The sequence below is a fragment of the Haliotis cracherodii genome, unplaced genomic scaffold, assembly GCF_022045235.1.
Source record: "Haliotis cracherodii isolate W230 unplaced genomic scaffold, xgHalCrac1.p SCAF_11, whole genome shotgun sequence".
NCBI classification, from domain to species: domain Eukaryota; kingdom Metazoa; phylum Mollusca; class Gastropoda; order Lepetellida; family Haliotidae; genus Haliotis; species Haliotis cracherodii.
The window spans coordinates 23,821,332-23,839,045 of NW_027266266.1; the positions used below are offsets into that span (position 1 = coordinate 23,821,332).

General features: G+C 43.3%; 1 protein-coding gene across 2 annotated transcripts in view; it reads left to right on the forward strand.

The window, feature by feature from the left end:
- LOC139456346 (G protein-coupled receptor kinase 3-like) overlaps nucleotides 1-17,714 on the forward strand; it is a 135,483-nt gene that overhangs the window by 107,268 nt on the left and 10,501 nt on the right. Inside the window, exons 10-18 of one of the 2 annotated variants that reach the window (XM_071237991.1) lie at nucleotides 4,315-4,527; nucleotides 5,969-6,063; nucleotides 11,629-11,736; nucleotides 12,565-12,631; nucleotides 13,270-13,370; nucleotides 14,861-15,023; nucleotides 15,900-16,062; nucleotides 16,285-16,442; nucleotides 17,132-17,248. In XM_071237991.1, the coding sequence (XP_071094092.1) occupies nucleotides 4,315-4,527; nucleotides 5,969-6,063; nucleotides 11,629-11,736; nucleotides 12,565-12,631; nucleotides 13,270-13,370; nucleotides 14,861-15,023; nucleotides 15,900-16,062; nucleotides 16,285-16,442; nucleotides 17,132-17,248 (1,185 nt within the window). The remainder of the gene's footprint in view (nucleotides 1-4,314; nucleotides 4,528-5,968; nucleotides 6,064-11,628; nucleotides 11,737-12,564; nucleotides 12,632-13,269; nucleotides 13,371-14,860; nucleotides 15,024-15,899; nucleotides 16,063-16,284; nucleotides 16,443-17,131; nucleotides 17,249-17,714) is intronic. The other variant, XM_071237992.1, reaches the window with a different exon arrangement.

Genomic DNA, 17,714 nt, shown 5'->3' on the forward strand with positions numbered 1-17,714 from the left:
CATGGTGACAATACTGCTGTCAATCTGTAGTCAACCAGGATGACAATACTGCTGTCAACGATGATGACAAGTCAACCATGATGACAATACTGCTGTCAACCAGGATGACAATACTGCTGTCAATCTGTAGTCAACCAGGATGACAATACTGCTGTCAACCATGATGACAATACTGCTGTCAACCAGGATGACAATACTGCTGTCAACCAGGATGACAATACTGCTGTCAATCTGTCAACAATGATGACAATACTGCTGTCAATCTGTCAACCAGGATGACAATACTGCTGTCAATCTGTAGTAAATCATGATGACAATACTGCTGTCAATCTGTGATCGGTGATGAATAAGCTCACATTGATGCCATCCTGAATTTCCAAGCAAACACCAGCACCATGGAACATAAGGACTTTGGGATAAGACGAATCCATGAGATACTGAGACAGATCTTCCCCAAACACATGCCTTGGAACACTTTGTAATGCAGTATGACTGATGAATAGTGATAAAACATACTCTGAGACCCACCATGTGTGGAGATCAGCAAAATGTCTGCATTGGTGTCACTCTCTGAGGCCGTCTTTTGGAGAAGTAAGCCATGAACCGAATCTTGGAAAATTATGACTAATCTATTTATTTGGCAATGTTAAAAGTGGGAATGCTGGTGTAATGTGCTATGCATTGGAAGGCTTGTCCGGCTGTTGATGTTGAAAGGCTCGGTGTTGGATCTGTAAACTAGATAACTTCTGCGAAGTCATTACATTTTTAACTGATGATATACAAGTGCTTAAGATTCCTTTTAATGGATGGTTTTGGCATGTTTAGATGTTTTTTGTTATCTGATTCTTTATAATTACACGAGGTATTCACGTTGGTCAATGAGTACATATTTCTGTAAGTATTTATTAAGTGTATGCTTTTTTTTATAGAATGTTCAATGCATAAATATATGTTTGACAGAGTTCATCAGGTGTCTTCTGCAGCTTTCCTTACCTCAGTATCAATCATATTGTTCCACATAGACAGTAATATTCAAGCCTGATTTACTGAAGTCTGTGCAGGCAAATTGGGAGTCAAGTGGAAAGTGTGCTTGCTCAGTATAACCAGAAGACTGGGTTTAGTTCCAACTTTGTCTATTGCTTGGACATATAATTGTTAATTATAGGTTCTATATCCATATCAGCCTTTCCTAGTACAGTTGATGTCATGAATAGTTGCACTGAATGTTGATTGTCTCTCACCACCCAATACAGTTAATGTTCTGATGCTGGCTACTTTGATGGCTGACTTGACTTTTGTGTGGTGTGTCTGCAAGTAAGCTCCTCTGTACCTGCTGGTGCAACAAGGATGTCAATATGGCACACCATTTGCCAGGTCATACGGCACACTAGTTTGCCAGGGGATACAACACACCAGTTGCCAGGGTTTAAGACACACCAGTTGCCAAGGGATACAACACACCAGTTGCCAGGGTTTAAGACACACCAGTTGACAGTGGATACAACACACCAGTTGCCAGGGGATACAACACACCAGTTGCCAGGGTTTAAGACACACCAGTTGCCAAGGGATACAACACACCAGTTGCCAGGGTTTAAGACACACCAGTTGACAGTGGATACAACACACCAGTTGCCAGGGGATACAACACACCAGTTGCCAGGGTTTAAGACACACCAGTTGCCAAGGGATACAACACACCAGTTACCAGGGTTTAAGACACACCAGTTGCCAAGGGATACAACACACCAGTTGCTAGGGGATACGGCACACCAGTTCCCACGGGATACAGCACACCAGTTTGTTAGGGGAATTATTTCGATAAAAAGACTTCTTGAGTAAGAATATGACTAATCCCAGGCTAATGTTAATTCAACTTGCCCAGTATTGCTAAAATATATATGCAAGTACTAAATCACCCACAATGCAAATTAACTGAGCTTTACAACCATTGTTACCAGGTTGTCAAGCAGTATTTTGAACAATACAAAGATTCTTTTCTTTAGAAAAGTAACTGGTTTATCTTGGGTGATATTAACTTAACTAGCTGAGGGTTATACAAAGGAACTCCATCAACTGCTGTACAGCCAGACTGTCCTCAACAAGTAAAACCAGTGTTAGGATTTCTGGTGGTTTCATCATTGATCCCTGGCTTTCTTTTTATAAGAACATTTTGGACTTTTTGGATGCTATACATGTTTGAAATCAAGACACAGGTTTGTTTGGCCAACCCAAATGAATAAACATCAGCAAGGCTTTGAGGACATCAAACTGAAAACATTGGAGTGGCAATATCGGTTTGAAATCCAATCAATCTTAGTGGCATCGGAGAGACCCATTCTCATAACTGTCTGCAGTGATTCTCCCATTTATCTTGGTATCGACTTCGGACGGATGCTGTACCCTTGGGTCATGAGCATTTACTTATGCAAAATGAACCAATCAGGGAATAGAATATCCAACACCATCGGCACAAATTGTATTTGCTAGAGGTCAGAGGTTGTGACCTTGATGTAAATTGCCCGTGATGACCTCGGCAGAAAATGTTGAATCAATGGCAGCCCAAGTAAAGTTGAATGTCTGGTTGTGAATATTGAGCTCGGTTAAGTTTCATCTTTGTCACGAGTGGGAACACTTTCTGGTTATTTTTAGTTGTGAAACTGTGTGATTGTCAGACTTATAATATATGTAATAACAGGTCATTGATTCTGCCAGTGTCGTAGTAGATTTCAAAGGGTTTGAAGGACTGGTCGATGCAGGCAATATCTATCGAGTAAAGGGCTAAACACCCACATGAAACCTTCCGGAATAGCATAATCAATCGTTTGTTTTACTGAATAAATACAGAGGTTAAAAATAACCCAATGCCTCAGTGTTATTTGTGGGCATATAAAAGACTTAATGTGGCCTGCTGGATGTTAAGCTGCATGAGGAGCATCCTTGACAGGGAGTCCCAGCATGTTATGCTGACTGTTTATGTGGAATCAAAGGTCCTGCCCTGCCTTAATGGACCTGCGTACTGAGAGGTTATTCCAACTGACAACACTTGTCATCTCTTGAAAAAAAATCAGTGATATAAAAGTGTACCTTTTTAAGTTGAAGTTCCCTGAATGAATAAACTTAGGCTGTTGTTCAAGACAACCTTTACTGTGCTGTTAAACCCTAGTGGTCGGTTGGGAGGAGTAGGTGTTCTTTGGAGCCTGTCAAATATATTTCAGTTACCGCGGTATATCATTTTGTACAACAGTGAACTTGGATCAGGCAAAACAGTTGCTAGTAGCATGAAACATGAGTGTGTCAGTGAATGATCTTTTATGACAACATATATGCTTATGACCCACAAGGAGATTCTTTGTACACAGTCCACAATATTTCAGCTGTCACAGAGGCCTTCAAGGATGGGGGTCGGTCAGGTAGCCTAGTGGATAAAGCGTTTGCTCGTCATGCCGAAGACCGGGGTTTGATTCCTGACATGGGTTCAATGTGTGAAGCCTATTTTTGGTGTCCCCGCTGTGATATTGCTGGAATATTTCTAAAAGCGGCGTAAAACCAAACTCACTCACTTCAAGGATGGGGTCTGGACCAGACCAATGTGCTGATAAGAATTTTGTATTTAAAACCGGCATAAGTCCGACCACTACAAGCATCCACACACGCGTTGCTATATACTATAAACTATGTTAATGAATAACACGCTCACAAATACAAACTGACCGATATAACGAACATAATTTTTAGTCCCAGCCATTTGTTGTATATATGCTGTATGTATGCTTATAATAACCTATGGTTATTACAAACTAAAATTTGTTATGACCGTAGTTTACTGTAGGGGAAATAATCTTGAATGCAACTTTTGCCCAATTTCACCTCACCTGACCTCACCTTTAACTTGAATATATAGGCGTAGATTTATTCAGACATAAACCTAACCAGAACTTGAAACTTGCTTGATGATATGCTTGTTCTGATTTCATATGGGACAGTGGGTTGCAGGTGCCCTTGTAACATCCAAGGCGCACAAAGTTTATGTTGAAGGCAATTTACTGGTTCCTGCTAAAGATAAAAAATGTAGTCCCGTGACCAGTGGTGGAATTATCCTTCTACCATGCATGTCCACATTGTCCACACCACCCAGTGTGTGTTGGGTAGAACATTGTTCTAAACCATCAAATCAGGATTTGTTAAACTGGATGTTTAGTAACCTGGATGAAGTATATTTCACTGTTTATAATATTTTCAAACATGCTTGTACTTTTATCTGGATGGAAGCTCTTTTATTGTGTGTATGACATATGCAAATGTTTGTTTCAGGATGGAAGTCCCTTCATTGTGTGTATGACATATGCATTTCAAACACCGGAGAAGTTGTGTTTCATCCTGGACTTGATGAATGGTGGGGACTTGCACTACCATCTGTCCCAACACGGCGTCTTCACGGAGAAGGAAGTACGCTTCTACGCCACAGAGGTCATCCTTGGACTGGAACACATGCACAGTCGCTTTGTGGTGTATCGAGATCTCAAGGTGAGCAGGCAATCGGGGCCCAATTCATGTAGCAGTCTCTTGCTTTTGAGTTTATAGAAGTAGACAGGTTCTTGTGTTTATAGAAGTAGACAGGCTCTTGTTTACAGAAGTAGACAGGCTCTTGTGTTTATAGAAGTAGACAGGTTCTTGTGTTTATTGAAGTAGACAAGTTCTTTTGTTTATAGAAGTAGACCGGTTGTTTTATTTACAGAAGTAGACAGGTTCTTGTGTTTATTGAAGTAGACAGGTTCTTTTGTTTATAGAAGTTGAGCGGTTGTTTTGTTTACAGAAGTAGACAGGCTCTTGTGTTTATAGAAGTAGACTGGTTGTTTTGTTTACAGAAGTAGACAGGCTCTTGTGTTTATAGAAGTAGACATGTTCTTGTTTATAGAAGTAGACATGCTCTTGTGTTTATAGAAGTAGACAAGTTCTTTTGTTTACAGAAGAAAATATGCTCTTGTGTTTGCAGAATAAACATGCTCTTGTGTTTATAGCTGAAGACACACTCTTGTGTTTTGACAATAGACATGCTCTTGTGTTTATAGCTGAAGACACACTCTTGTGTTTTGACGATAGACATGCTCTTGTGTTTATAGCTGAAGACACACTCTTGTGTTTTGGCAATAGACATGCTCTTGTGTTTATAGCTGAAGACACACTCTTGTGTTTTGACAATGGACATGCTCTTGTGTCCAAAGAAGAAGACATGCTCTTGTGGGCATGAGAGCCCGAGTGATATGAAGCACTGCAATTCGAGTGGAACAGTGACATGCCATGATCTTCTAGTTTGAATCCCAAATTCACATCTAGATCATGATCCTTGGTCTGTTGGCACCACTCTTGTCCCTATGAGTTCCACCCAGTTTGAAGAAGCAACTTGAAGATTGGTTGGTTACAATGGCAGCCATGACTGTGGTGATAGTACTTATACTCTGACCAATGTGATGAAAGAATGTGACTTGCAATGTTGAATGAACATGGCATCAGTTGATGCTCATGCTATCAACCACATGTTTACCTTTTCCAATTACCCGTGAAGATCTGGGTTAGAATTGGTCTTCAACCAATGCTTTTCTTAAGAGGCCACTAACGGGATCGGATAATCAGTCTCACTGACTTGGTTGATGCATGTTATCATATCCCAACTGAGTGGATTGATGCTCATAATATCAATCGCTGAATAGTATGATCCAGACTTCATTATTTACAGACCGCCGTCATATAGCTCTAATATTGCTGAGGGCAGCATTAAATAACAAACAAACCTTCTTCAACTCCTCCATGTTGAAGGATTCTATGATATCATAGGCACATGGCTGCCCTTACATTAAGCTCCATACTCTCTTTCAGTTGTGTTTATTGTGGAGGTTGTAAGTTGATATCATATCTAAGTGGAAATCTTTCGTAATATTGAATTAAGTGCCATTATATTTCTTTGCAGCCCGCAAACATACTCCTAGATGAAAATGGACATGTACGAATCTCAGATCTCGGGTTGGCGTGTGATTTCTCCAAGAAAAAGCCACATGCCAGTGTGTAAGTATATCTGCAATCATCTGCCTAGACAGTCTCGGTGAGCAGACTAGCATGGTGTCAGGGGTCACACCATACATTAATGTTCCCCAGCCTTGGCCTTATCTTTAGTAGTCTTCCTCAACCTGGGGATGGCAACTGCCTGGTGAGGGATGGGGAGATGAAAACCATGGGGAAGATTATATCATATGCAGGGGTTGGGGATAGAGGCCTGGAAAGTATTTTTCTTTTTTTTAAAAAAAAACTTCAAACAATTTGTTATTTTTAAGACATGTTCGTCTGAACACCCAGCCATTATCCTTGTTCCTTGAAATAATTATTTTTTCACAATTTTCTGGAACATTTCACAATTGAAGAACACAAGACAGAATTTGAATTACTACCACTGTGCCGTGTATGTCAACAGAATGTGTTTAATTATTTGTGTTTCAACTAATTTTTAACTTTAAAGAACATACCTGAGTGAGAATAAGCTCTGGATATTTGATTGCTATCAAGGAAGCAGATCTTGTGTTAACAACCCTGTCATCAAAGCCCCAATATTGGGGAGTATCACATCAAAGTTGATGATAATAGTTATATGTAGAAACAAAGGTTTCGTATCGGGATTTAGGTTTTCAAGTTTATTGATGTCGGACTACTGTATGTGGCCACGTTCCACATAGTGATCTTCGTGCTATGGTGATCAGAACTCCCATACTTTAACAAAAGTTACGATAGTCATAGGGCAATGATTGCTTTGTGGAACGGGGCCTGGGTTAGGTGTAGACAACACTCAGAAGTAATTATCAGACGTAACTATGCCTTGTTAATCAAACCCTAATTGGGAAGTCGTTAGTATGTAAACTGCATCATCAATCATAGTTCAGATGTGCAAATGATGGATCTGTGCTGTCGAAAACCTAGCAAGGGAGACGAATGTTGTGTCACTGTCTACAGCTTCAAGGCATATCTGATGACCGATTTAGGTTTGATGCTGCGGATGTGCTAGAACCAAATAGACGGATGAATCATAATGGCCTGTCTTAGTGAATGCAGTTGGGTCAGTTTACCCTTCTGAATTCATGCTAGTTTACTAGCCCGCCACTACTAAATTGTGCTGAGGACAAATAAATATCCAATGATGGCAGTCCTCATTGACTTGTAGCATTTGAGGGCTATAATTCTGAGCCTGATCGCATTGCTACAAGTTTGCTAAAAATTGGAACAGACTAAAACTGCCAGAATATAAGTAAACATAGTAAATATGTTTTGTCTGTATAAAGCAGGACCAACTACAAACTTTGAAGACTAGTGAAATAAGGTTTATACTGGTCCTGGTCCAGCCTAAAATTCATGAACAAATATCTGTGGCTTTGTATTTGTTAGTGGAGGGTGCTAGAAGTGTCTGTATTTGCCCATTTCTGTGTTGTGGTGTGTTGCTGAGGGTGTCTAAGAATCAATCTCACTAGCACCTTCTTAGTGTTTGTATCATTACACAAGGTCATGTATTGGACTGAAATGATGCATTTGTAGGAGGCGGACTTGTTTTTGGTATGAAAGTTTACAGTTTGATTCTTTGGGGTGGGTGGACCTGTTTGTCTCAACTGGCTGATGGTGCTTAAAGCACAAGCTGATGGTTATTTTAAATAGATAGTATGTAGGCACTGGCTGATGGTTATTCAACTATTGTATGTAGGTAGTATGTAAGGTTTCACTTCACTAAGGTGTAGCATGCATACCTCTGGTCAGCATCTGGTCAATCACCTTCTAGTCAGCCTCTGATCAGCTTCTGTTTAGTCACCTTCTACTCAGGCTCTGATCAGCTTCTGGTCATCACCTTCTACTCAGGCTTCTGGTCGCCACCTTCTGGTCAGGCTCTGATTAGCTTCTGGTCATCAGCTTCTGGTAAGGCTCTGATCAGCTTCTGGTCGCCACCTTCTAGTCAGGCTCCGATCAGCTTCTGGTCGTCACCTTCTGGTCAAGCTCTGATCCACTTCTGGTCGTCACCTTCTAGTCAGGCTCTGATCAGCTTCTGGTCGACACCTTCTGGTCAAGCTCTGATCAGCTTCTGGTCTTCACCTTCTGGTCAGACTCTGATCAGCTTCTGGTCTTCACCTTCTGGTCAGGCTCTGATCAGCTTCTGGTCGTCACCTTCTAGTCAGGCTCTGATCAGCTTCTGGTCTTCACCTTCTGGTCAAGCTCTGATCAGCTTCTGGTCGTCACCTTCTGGTCAGGCTCTGATCAGCTTCTGGTCGTCACCTTCTGGTCAGGTTCTGATCAGCTTCTGGTCGACACCTTCTGGTCAAGCTCTGATCAGCTTCTGGTCTTCACCTTCTGGTCAGGCTCTGATCAGCTTCTGGTCGTCACCTTCTGCTCAGGCTTTGATCAGCTTCTGGTCGTCACCTTCTGGTCAGGCTTTAATCAGCTTCTGGTCTTCACCTTCTGCTCGGGCTTTGATCAGCTTCTGGTCGTCACCTTCTGGTCGTCACCTTCTGGTCAGGCTTTGATCAGCTTCTGGTCGTCACCTTCTGGTCAGGCTTTGATCAGCTTCTGGTCGTCACCTTCTGGTCAGGCTCTGATCAGCTTCTGGTCGTCACCTTCTGGTCAGGCTTTGATCAGCTTCTGGTCTTCACCTTCTGGTCAGGCTCTGATCAGCTTCTGGTCGTTAGCTTCTGCTCAGGCTCTGATCAGCTTCTGGTCGTTAGCTTCTGCTCAGGCTCTGATCAGCTTCTGGTCGTCACCTTCTGGTCAGGCTCTGATCAGCTTCTGGTCGTCACCTTCTGGTCAGGCTCTGATCAGCTTCTGGTCGTTAGCTTCTGCTCAGGCTCTGATCAGCTTCTGGTCGTCACCTTCTGCTCAGGCTTTGATCAGCTTCTGGTCGTCACCTTCTGGTCAGGCTTTGATCAGCTTCTGGTCGTCACCTTCTAGTCAGGCTCTGATCAGCTTCTGGTCGTCACCTTCTGGTCAGGCTCTGATCAGCTTCTGGTCTTCACCTTCTGGTCAAGCTCTGATCAGCTTCTGGTCGTCACCTTCTAGTCAGGCTCTGATCAGCTTCTGGTCGTCACCTTCTAGTCAGGCTCTGATCAGCTTCTGGTCTTCACCTTCTGGTCAGGCTCTGATCAGCTTCTGGTCTTCACCTTCTGGTCAGGCTCTGATCAGCTTCTGGTCGTCACCTTCTGCTCAGGCTTTGATCAGCTTCTGGTCGTCACCTTCTGGTCAGGCTTTAATAAGCTTCTGGTCGTCACCTTCTGCTCGGGCTTTGATCAGCTTCTGGTCGTCACCTTCTGGCCGTCACCTTCTGGTCAGGCTTTGATCAGCTTCTGGTCGTCACCTTCTGGTCAGGCTTTGATCAGCTTCTGGTCGTCACCTTCTGGTCAGGCTTTGATCAGCTTCTGGTCGTCACCTTCTGGTCAGGCTCTGATCAGCTTCTGGTCGTTAGCTTCTGCTCAGGCTCTGATCAGCTTCTGGTCGTCACCTTCTGCTCAGGCTTTGATCAGCTTCTGGTCGTCACCTTCTGGTCAGGCTTTGATCAGCTTCTGGTCGTCACCTTCTGCTCAGGCTTTGATCAGCTTCTGTTCGTCACCTTCTGGTCGTCACCTTCTGGTCAGGCTTTGATCAGCTTCTGGTCACCACCTTCTATAGTCAGCCTCTGCACGTTGATTCTTTGGTGTAGCTTTATGATGCACATGACTGCCAACCCATGGCTTGCCCTTATGGGTTTCCATGGCAGAATATGTCCCCAGGACTATCCACCCTGAGGTGGATCAGGTGGACACACTGTGTGGCTGGCCTGGCTCGCAGTGTCACATGGAACCCCTGTGGATCGATACTCACTGTGTGCTTTTCATGGCTCAGACTTCATTATTTATGGTCCGCTATGACAAAGGTAGAATATTGCTGTCTGAAGCATAAATAAACATTCGATCACTTGCTGCCAAACACATCATTCATCCTGTTGTTGAGGGTGTGTGAAACTCGGGGCCATGAAAGAGGCCCTCCATCCAGGGGAGGGCATGAAGCAGTGGCACAGGTAGTCGACTACCAAGGAAATTAGGAAATCTGAAGGAGAATATTTGCATGAACTTTATTGATCAGTCTAGACAATAAATCAGTCTTGTAAATCGTGAGCTACTAGACATTATGCAAAGCACACAAATACGATGTTGTTGAAAGCATTTTTCAAAACCACATGCTCGGCTGGACCTTATCACAATCTTAAGGGAACAACATTCTCTGGTGGTAATTATGAAGCTGAAAACAAGCGCGAATACAGTGTTTTTAATGAGGAGGGATGCATATTTTGACACAAGTAACTGGTGCTAGATAACTACAATAATCTTTAAAGTTATGGTGTACGTTATATTTTCAAATTCAGAGCAATAATTTCAGATCCGATGAACACTCGAGTACTTACAATAGTAGACTGAGGTATACAGAGCGCATACGCGAGTGTTCATGTAACTTGAATGTCAAGGTTAGCAACTATTTTACGCAGAGATAGAGAAGAATTAACGGTCATGTTTCATCTGTCTGAACTCCTATGCATGTGCACATGAATACTTGGGCCTTTGTAACATCAATTGTAAGAAGCAGGGCTGTAGACAAGCTGCTTATTTGGGAAAAATATGCATTAAAGGAACTAAAAATATGCAACAAAAACTATAATATAACTAATTCATATATTACAACTGATGAATTGATTGCATATTAGCCGATCATGAAATTCATTTACCGACAGTTACAAATCTCTACAAATATCTATCGTTGTTCTTCAAGAAATGACAACATTCAGTTGTAATTACAAATTGAAATGCAGAATGAAAATAAATGTGACAATAAGATCCAACTGTAGGATTCCTAACCTTCAAGAGAAGCAAGTGAATTGCTACGTGGTGTTGTTCATGCTGCTATCACATAGAGGACACCTGTAATTGAAACCCACTCTTCATTTAGATACAGTGTGAGTATTTCTGAAAGGTTAACCCTCAATTAGCCATAATGGAGATAGATCCTGATGGCTTTACATCACCAGTGGCACAGTGACATGGACTAGAATGCAGTGGAATAACATGTATCTGCCCTGGTTTCAGGGAAAAGTTCAAGTACCGTAATCAGTGTAATTAGTGCCTCCCCTATCGTCAGCCTGCTATAGTAAAATGTGATTGTGTGTAAAAGTGTCAGAATTGTTTTTTAATCAAGACTATTCAAGAGGTCTAGTGTAAACCTTATTAGAGTTGCAGCTAGTCCTACTTGAGCATGTTTTATTCAGCCTAGACAATACGGTACATGGCTCCTGAGGTGTTGGAAATGGATCAGTGGCTCCAAAGCTTTTGCACACAGGTACATGGCTCCTCACTATAAGTATCTTGTTTCACTGGTACACATGGGTACATGGCTCCTGAGGTGTTGCTCAAGGGTACATGGCTCCTCATTATAAGTATCTTGTTTCAGTGGTACACGAGGTGTTGCACAAGGGTACATGGCTCCTCATTATAAGTATCTTGTTTCAGTGGTACACACGGGTACATGGCTCCGGAGGTGTTGCACAAGGGTACATGGCTCCTCATTATATGTATCTTGTTTCAGTGGTACACACGGGTACATGGCTCCTGAGGTGTTGCACAAGGGAACTGCCTATGATTCCAGTGCTGACTGGTTCTCCTTCGGCTGCATGCTCTACAAGTTACTCAAAGGGTAGGTGCCACCCAAGGTCATGACTATTCCGATAAGAAAATAGATGTTCACTCTGTCAACCACTGGTTACTTTTCAGACTGATATAGCATCCTCTATTCAGAAATAATACTGATTTGACTTTGATAGAGCTGACTCCAGTTGAAAACCCCATTCAAACGATACGGACCTATAACCAAAGTTCACGATAGTTGATATAACTGAAATACTGTTCAAAGCAGAGTTACACAAAACTCACGTACCCAACCAGAGTAATACAAATTATCACAGTTTTCCTATACATTTCATCTCTTAGACAGTTATGCCACTGCTATTTACCAACCACCCCCGACCCATGAAGATCCGAGTTAGAATAGGTCTTCAGCAACCCATGCTTGCTGTAAAAGTCAACTATGCTTATCGTAAGAGGCGACTAACGGGATCAGGTGGTCAGACCCGCTGACTTGGTTGATGCATGTTGTATCCTGATTGCATGAATTGATGCACATAATGTCAATCACAGTATTGTCTTGTCCAGACTCGATTATTTACAGACCGCTGTCATAAAGCTGAAATATTGCCGAGTGTGGAGTTCAACAACAATACTAACCAACCTCGAAGTCTTTTTGAGTATGACACCATTACCGTTTACGTCCCCTTGTAACATGTTTGCTGTATATAATGTTTTCCAGGGCCCACTAGCACAAAGCGATCTTAGCACTACGACTATTGTAAGCCTATGTTAAAGTATGGGAGTTACCATCATCTTAGCGCTAAGATTGCTTTGTGCAAGTAGGCCCTGATGTTTATGACCTGCCCGAAATTGTTAGTTTGTTTTCTCTGTCTTTCAGACACAGCCCCTTCAGACAACATAAGACCAAAGACAAGCATGAGATTGACCGCATGACAATGACCATGGTGGGTGATTTGTGGCCTTTTACCAACAAGTTGTCATACTGATTGATTCATAATTATAAGGGGGCGGTCGGGTAGCCTAGTGGTTAAAGCGTTCACTCAACACTCCGAAGACCTGGGTTCGATTCCCGACATGGGTACAATGTGTGAAGCCCATTTCTGGTGTCCCCTGCCGTGATATTGCTGGAATATTGCTAAAAGCGGCGTAAAACCATACTCACTCACTCACTCATAATTATAATATACACAGTGAAGTAGAACCATTTATGATGCTTTATCGAAGCTTTCAGTGAAGTGGCTAGCATCTGTGATTCTCTCTCTCTCTCTCTCTCTCTCTCTCTCTCTCTCTCCCCCCCCCCCCTCCCCCCTCCCTCCCTCCCTCCTATTAAAATGACATTTTGGACATATTAGTCGGCTAGATCCCAATGGTCTCCTATCATCTTTTTCTGTAGATTGTAACGTGTTAGCGTATGGACTGTAAATTGTACTGGTATTACTGAGCATTGTACATAAAATTTAAGTTCCATAGTGTTAAACTTTAGTGGCTGAAATCGTAAGCTGCTTTTTATATAGTATGGTATAATATAGCAAGGGAAGATCTTGTTCCATGAGTAGTCAGCCATCTGTGCCTGTTGTTGTAGAATGTGGAACTCCCTGACTCCATGTCGCCGGAGATGAAGAGTGTGCTCGAGGGCTTGCTGAAGCGAGATGTCGAAGAAAGACTTGGATGTCGAGGACGTGGGTAAGTAACTCTCTGTTTAATATTCAGATCCCAATTAACCCCTGTCTGCAGCAATGTCAACCTGTGGGAATAGATGGTCACCTAGATTGAGTATTGGGTGGCAGAAATGTCCACTGTGTGTGGATATCAATGGGGCCCGTGCCAGTGTGGCCCCTACAGGTGTGGCGCCTGCGGGTGTGGCCCCAGCTGGTGTGGTGCCTGCTGGGGTGGCCCCTGCCAGGTTGTCCCCTGTTAGTGTGGTGCCTGCTGGTGTGGCCCTCGCTGGTGTGGTGCCTGCTGGGGTGGCCCCTGCCGGTTTGGCGCCTGCTGGGGTGGCCCCTGTTAGTGTGGTGCCTGCTGGTGTGGCCCCTGCCGGTTTGGCGCCTGCCAGGTTGTCCCCCGCTGGTGTGGTGTCTGCTGGGTGGTGCCTGCTGGGGTGGCCCCTATTAGTGTGGTGCCTGCTGGGGTGGCCCCTGCCGGTTTGGCGCTTGCTGGTTTGGCGCCTGCAGGTGTGGTTCCTGACGGTGTGGTGCTTGCGGGGGTGGCCTATGCTTGTGTGGTCCCCAACAGATGTGGCACCTGCTGGTATGGTGCCTGCTTGGATGACCCCTGCTGGTGTGGCCCCTGCTGGTGTGGTGCCTGCTAGTGTGGTGCCTGCTAGTGTGGCGCCTGCTGGGGTGGCGCCTGCTGGTGTGGCGCCTGCTAGGGTGGTGCCTGCTGGTGTGGCTCCGGCTGGTGCGGCCCCTGCTGGTACGGCGCCTGCTAGGGTGGCGCCTGCTGGTATGGCGTCTGATGGAGTGGTGCCTGCTGGTGTGGTACCTCATTGGGTGGTGCTGGCGGGTGAGGCCCCTGATCGAGTGGTGCCTGTGGGTGAGGCCACTGATCGAGTGGTGCCTGTGGGTGAGGCCACTGATCGAGTGGTGCCTGCGGGTGAGGCCCCTGATCGAGTGGTCTCTACATCATGCCAAATTTGATATCCCACATGGGTAAAATGTGTTAAGTCTATTTCTGGCGTCACTTGCAAGAATATTACTAAAATTGGTGTAAAACTATACCCACTCGCTCAAGGCTCATGATATATATATATATATTATATATATATATATATATATATATATATATATATATATATATATATATATATATATATATATATATATATAAATAAAAATAGCTGTATGGTTTTAAACCCAGTTCACTCACTAACTTTATAAAGTCAAATTCAAGGATTATGTTATATTCGACTATTCATAGACAATATGTCAGTGTCACTGTCCATCATAAGGGAGGTAACTCTTGCATCGCTGCACAACGAGATTCCTGGGACAGAATGACTGAACATATTTTGTCATGAATAACTGCATCTGATCATTGGCCCAACAGCTGGACAATTACAAATATTCATATCTAGATTAGAATATACGCTGCTCGTCTTAAATGAGTGGAAGAGGACGTATGACTATATAATTATATGAAGCGTGGGATAATAATGACAATGAATTGTATTGCAGGGCCCAAGAGGTGAAGGAACACCCCTTCTTCAAGGGTATTGACTGGACCCAAGTGTATCTGCAGAAGTACCCGCCACCCCTCATACCACCGAAAGGGGAGGTCAACGCTGCCGACGCATTCGACATTGGATCCTTTGATGAAGAGGACACTAAGGGCATCAAGGTGAGAAACACACAGGGAGAAGGGGCCCTGGAAGCAAACATGGAACGTGGGTGTATGGGCATCAAGGTGAGAAACACACAGGGAGAAGGGGCCCTGGAAGCAAACATGGAACGTGGGTGTATGGGCATCAAGGTGAGAAACACACAGGGAGAAGGGGGCCCTGGAAGCAAACATGGAACGTGAGTGTATGGGCATCAAGGTGAGAAACACACAGGGAGAAGGGGCCCTGGAAGCAAACATGGAACGTGGGTGTATGGGCATCAAGGTGAGAAACACACAGGGAGAAGGGGCCCTGGAAGCAAACATGGAACGTGGGTGTATGGGCATCAAGGTGAGATACACACAGGGAGAAGGGGCCCTGGAAGCAAACATGGAACGTGGGTGTATGGTCTGGGTGACAAATACACCAAGCAATGCAGTGTTTTCTGGGAGGCAAGTCTAATCACATATTGTACTGCTGACATGTGCAGAAGGTGGATTCCAGTCCTCATGCCTTTCAGTATGACTCAATGACTGTCTTTCAGTAGCTGCAGTAACTGTATCTCTGAGCTGCTTCCTGTAAACAATTTTATATTGACTTGCTCTGAATAGATGTATCCCTTTGCTATCAAGATCTGTAGTTTGTGTTTGCATCTCAGGTTTGTCCTATTAATGGTCCTTTGTCAGCAATATGCCTGTGTTCATGGATTTCACTGAAGTGTTAAATGTATTATAATTTCCACTCTGATATGTTTTGGCTGTGTTGTTCAGTTTATCGGGAAACATATTTTTGATGTTATAAGGAATATTTTATGGGTTAACTTTTATTTATCTGGACATAATGAGCTTTGAATGAATCTCACATTGTACACTGATACCTAACCTTGACCTTTTCAGCTGACCGAAGCTGACCAGGGCCTGTACCAGAACTTCCCGCTGGTCGTGTCCGAGCGCTGGCAACAGGAGGTGGCGGAAACGGTCTTCGACGCCATCAACGGGGACACAGACAAGATCGAGCAAAAGAGGAAACAGAAACCCAAGATTGATGACATTGATGCCGGTAAGGAGGGCGTTAGAATCAATGGAGCCTTGTGACAATCACGAATTTTAATAATAATAATAATAATAATAATAATAATAATAATGAATATAATAATGAATATAATAATGAATATAATAATGATTATAAAAATGAATGTTTTTGTAGGTTATTATTGTGTAAAGCCATTTGTTTGAGGGAAGCGTTTATGTCTGTGTATCTAAGTGAGTGCCCCTGTTGCAGCAGGCCCGACAGACTGTATCGTGGAGGGTGAGGTTCTCAAGTTGGGAGGGCCGTTCCTGCAGACTTGGCAGAAGAAGCACCTGAAGCTCTACCCCAACAGACTGGAGTTCTACCACAAAAATCGTGACAGCCAGGTTGTCCGTAGCAAAGGGGTAGAGGTTAGTAGAGTTTGTTCTGCATTAGAGTAATTTTATGCATTATGGGAAACTGTAACAATTCACCAAGTGATCAGAGGATCAAGTATCAGTCATGTACACCAGTATAAAAAGATAAGATGTTAAATAGTTTTTTTAATATGCAAGAGATCTAATGACAAGGGTTGAGTGGTGTGCTATACTACTCAATATTAGAGAGGGATACTGGCCTATTTCATACAGTTACGTAACTAGAGGTCAGCAACTGATGCACTTGTGTACTAACCTGTGAAGATCCGGGGTAGAATACGTCTTCAGCAACCCATGCTTGCCCTAAAAGGCGGCTATGCTTGTGGTAAGAGGCGACTAACGGGATCGGGTGGTCAGGCTTGCTGACTTGGTTAACGCATGTCATCAATCCCAATGGCGTAGATGCTCATCATGTCAATCAGTGGATTGTCTGGTCCAGACTCGATTATTTAGAGACCGCTGGAAGCTGGAATATTGCTGAGTGCGGCATTAAACAACAAACAAACAAAACAAACAAACAACATGTGCACTTACTTTTATCACACACATTCAGGTCCCACACTCAGAATATCCCTATCCGATGTTTTGAAGTAGACTAGTGTTCTGAAAGATATGTGTTGGGGTTCTATTATGTGTGGGAACAGTTGGTGACCCTGAATTACTGTGTTTGTTTTGTGTTGCAGCTTGTGTCCATGTTTGACATCAAGGAGGTGTACCCCGACTTTCAGAAACTGAACAAAACGGAGAACTGTATTGTGATGCAGTTGAAGAATGACCAGAAGATCATTATTACCTCACCAGTGAGTATTGTGGAGCCAATCTGTTCCCAGTGTTGAGTCAACCAAAATACTGTATTTTCTTGAGTATAGTGCACATTTTTTTCCCCCAAAACACAGCTGTGTAGAAGGGGGGTCCGCATTATACATGCCATAATGAGTTTTTCCCTCCCTACATAAAGACACTACCGTGAGCAAGTAACACAGGAAATACCATGTCAACAAATCCATACTGAAGTACGCAAATTAATCATGTAATTACACTGTTTGCTTATAAAAAGTGTTCATTGTATATCTGGACTTACGTTTGTAACTTATTTCATTAATTTTATTCAGAAGTCCTTTTAATATTGTTTTAATTAATTTCGGCGAAATCATGTGTGAAGCGATTTGAAGATCACACAACTCACCGTTATTAACAGCAACCACGGTCAGGTTACTGCTATTGACGCCTTGAAACAAACTTTAGTTGACAGAGAATGGATACATA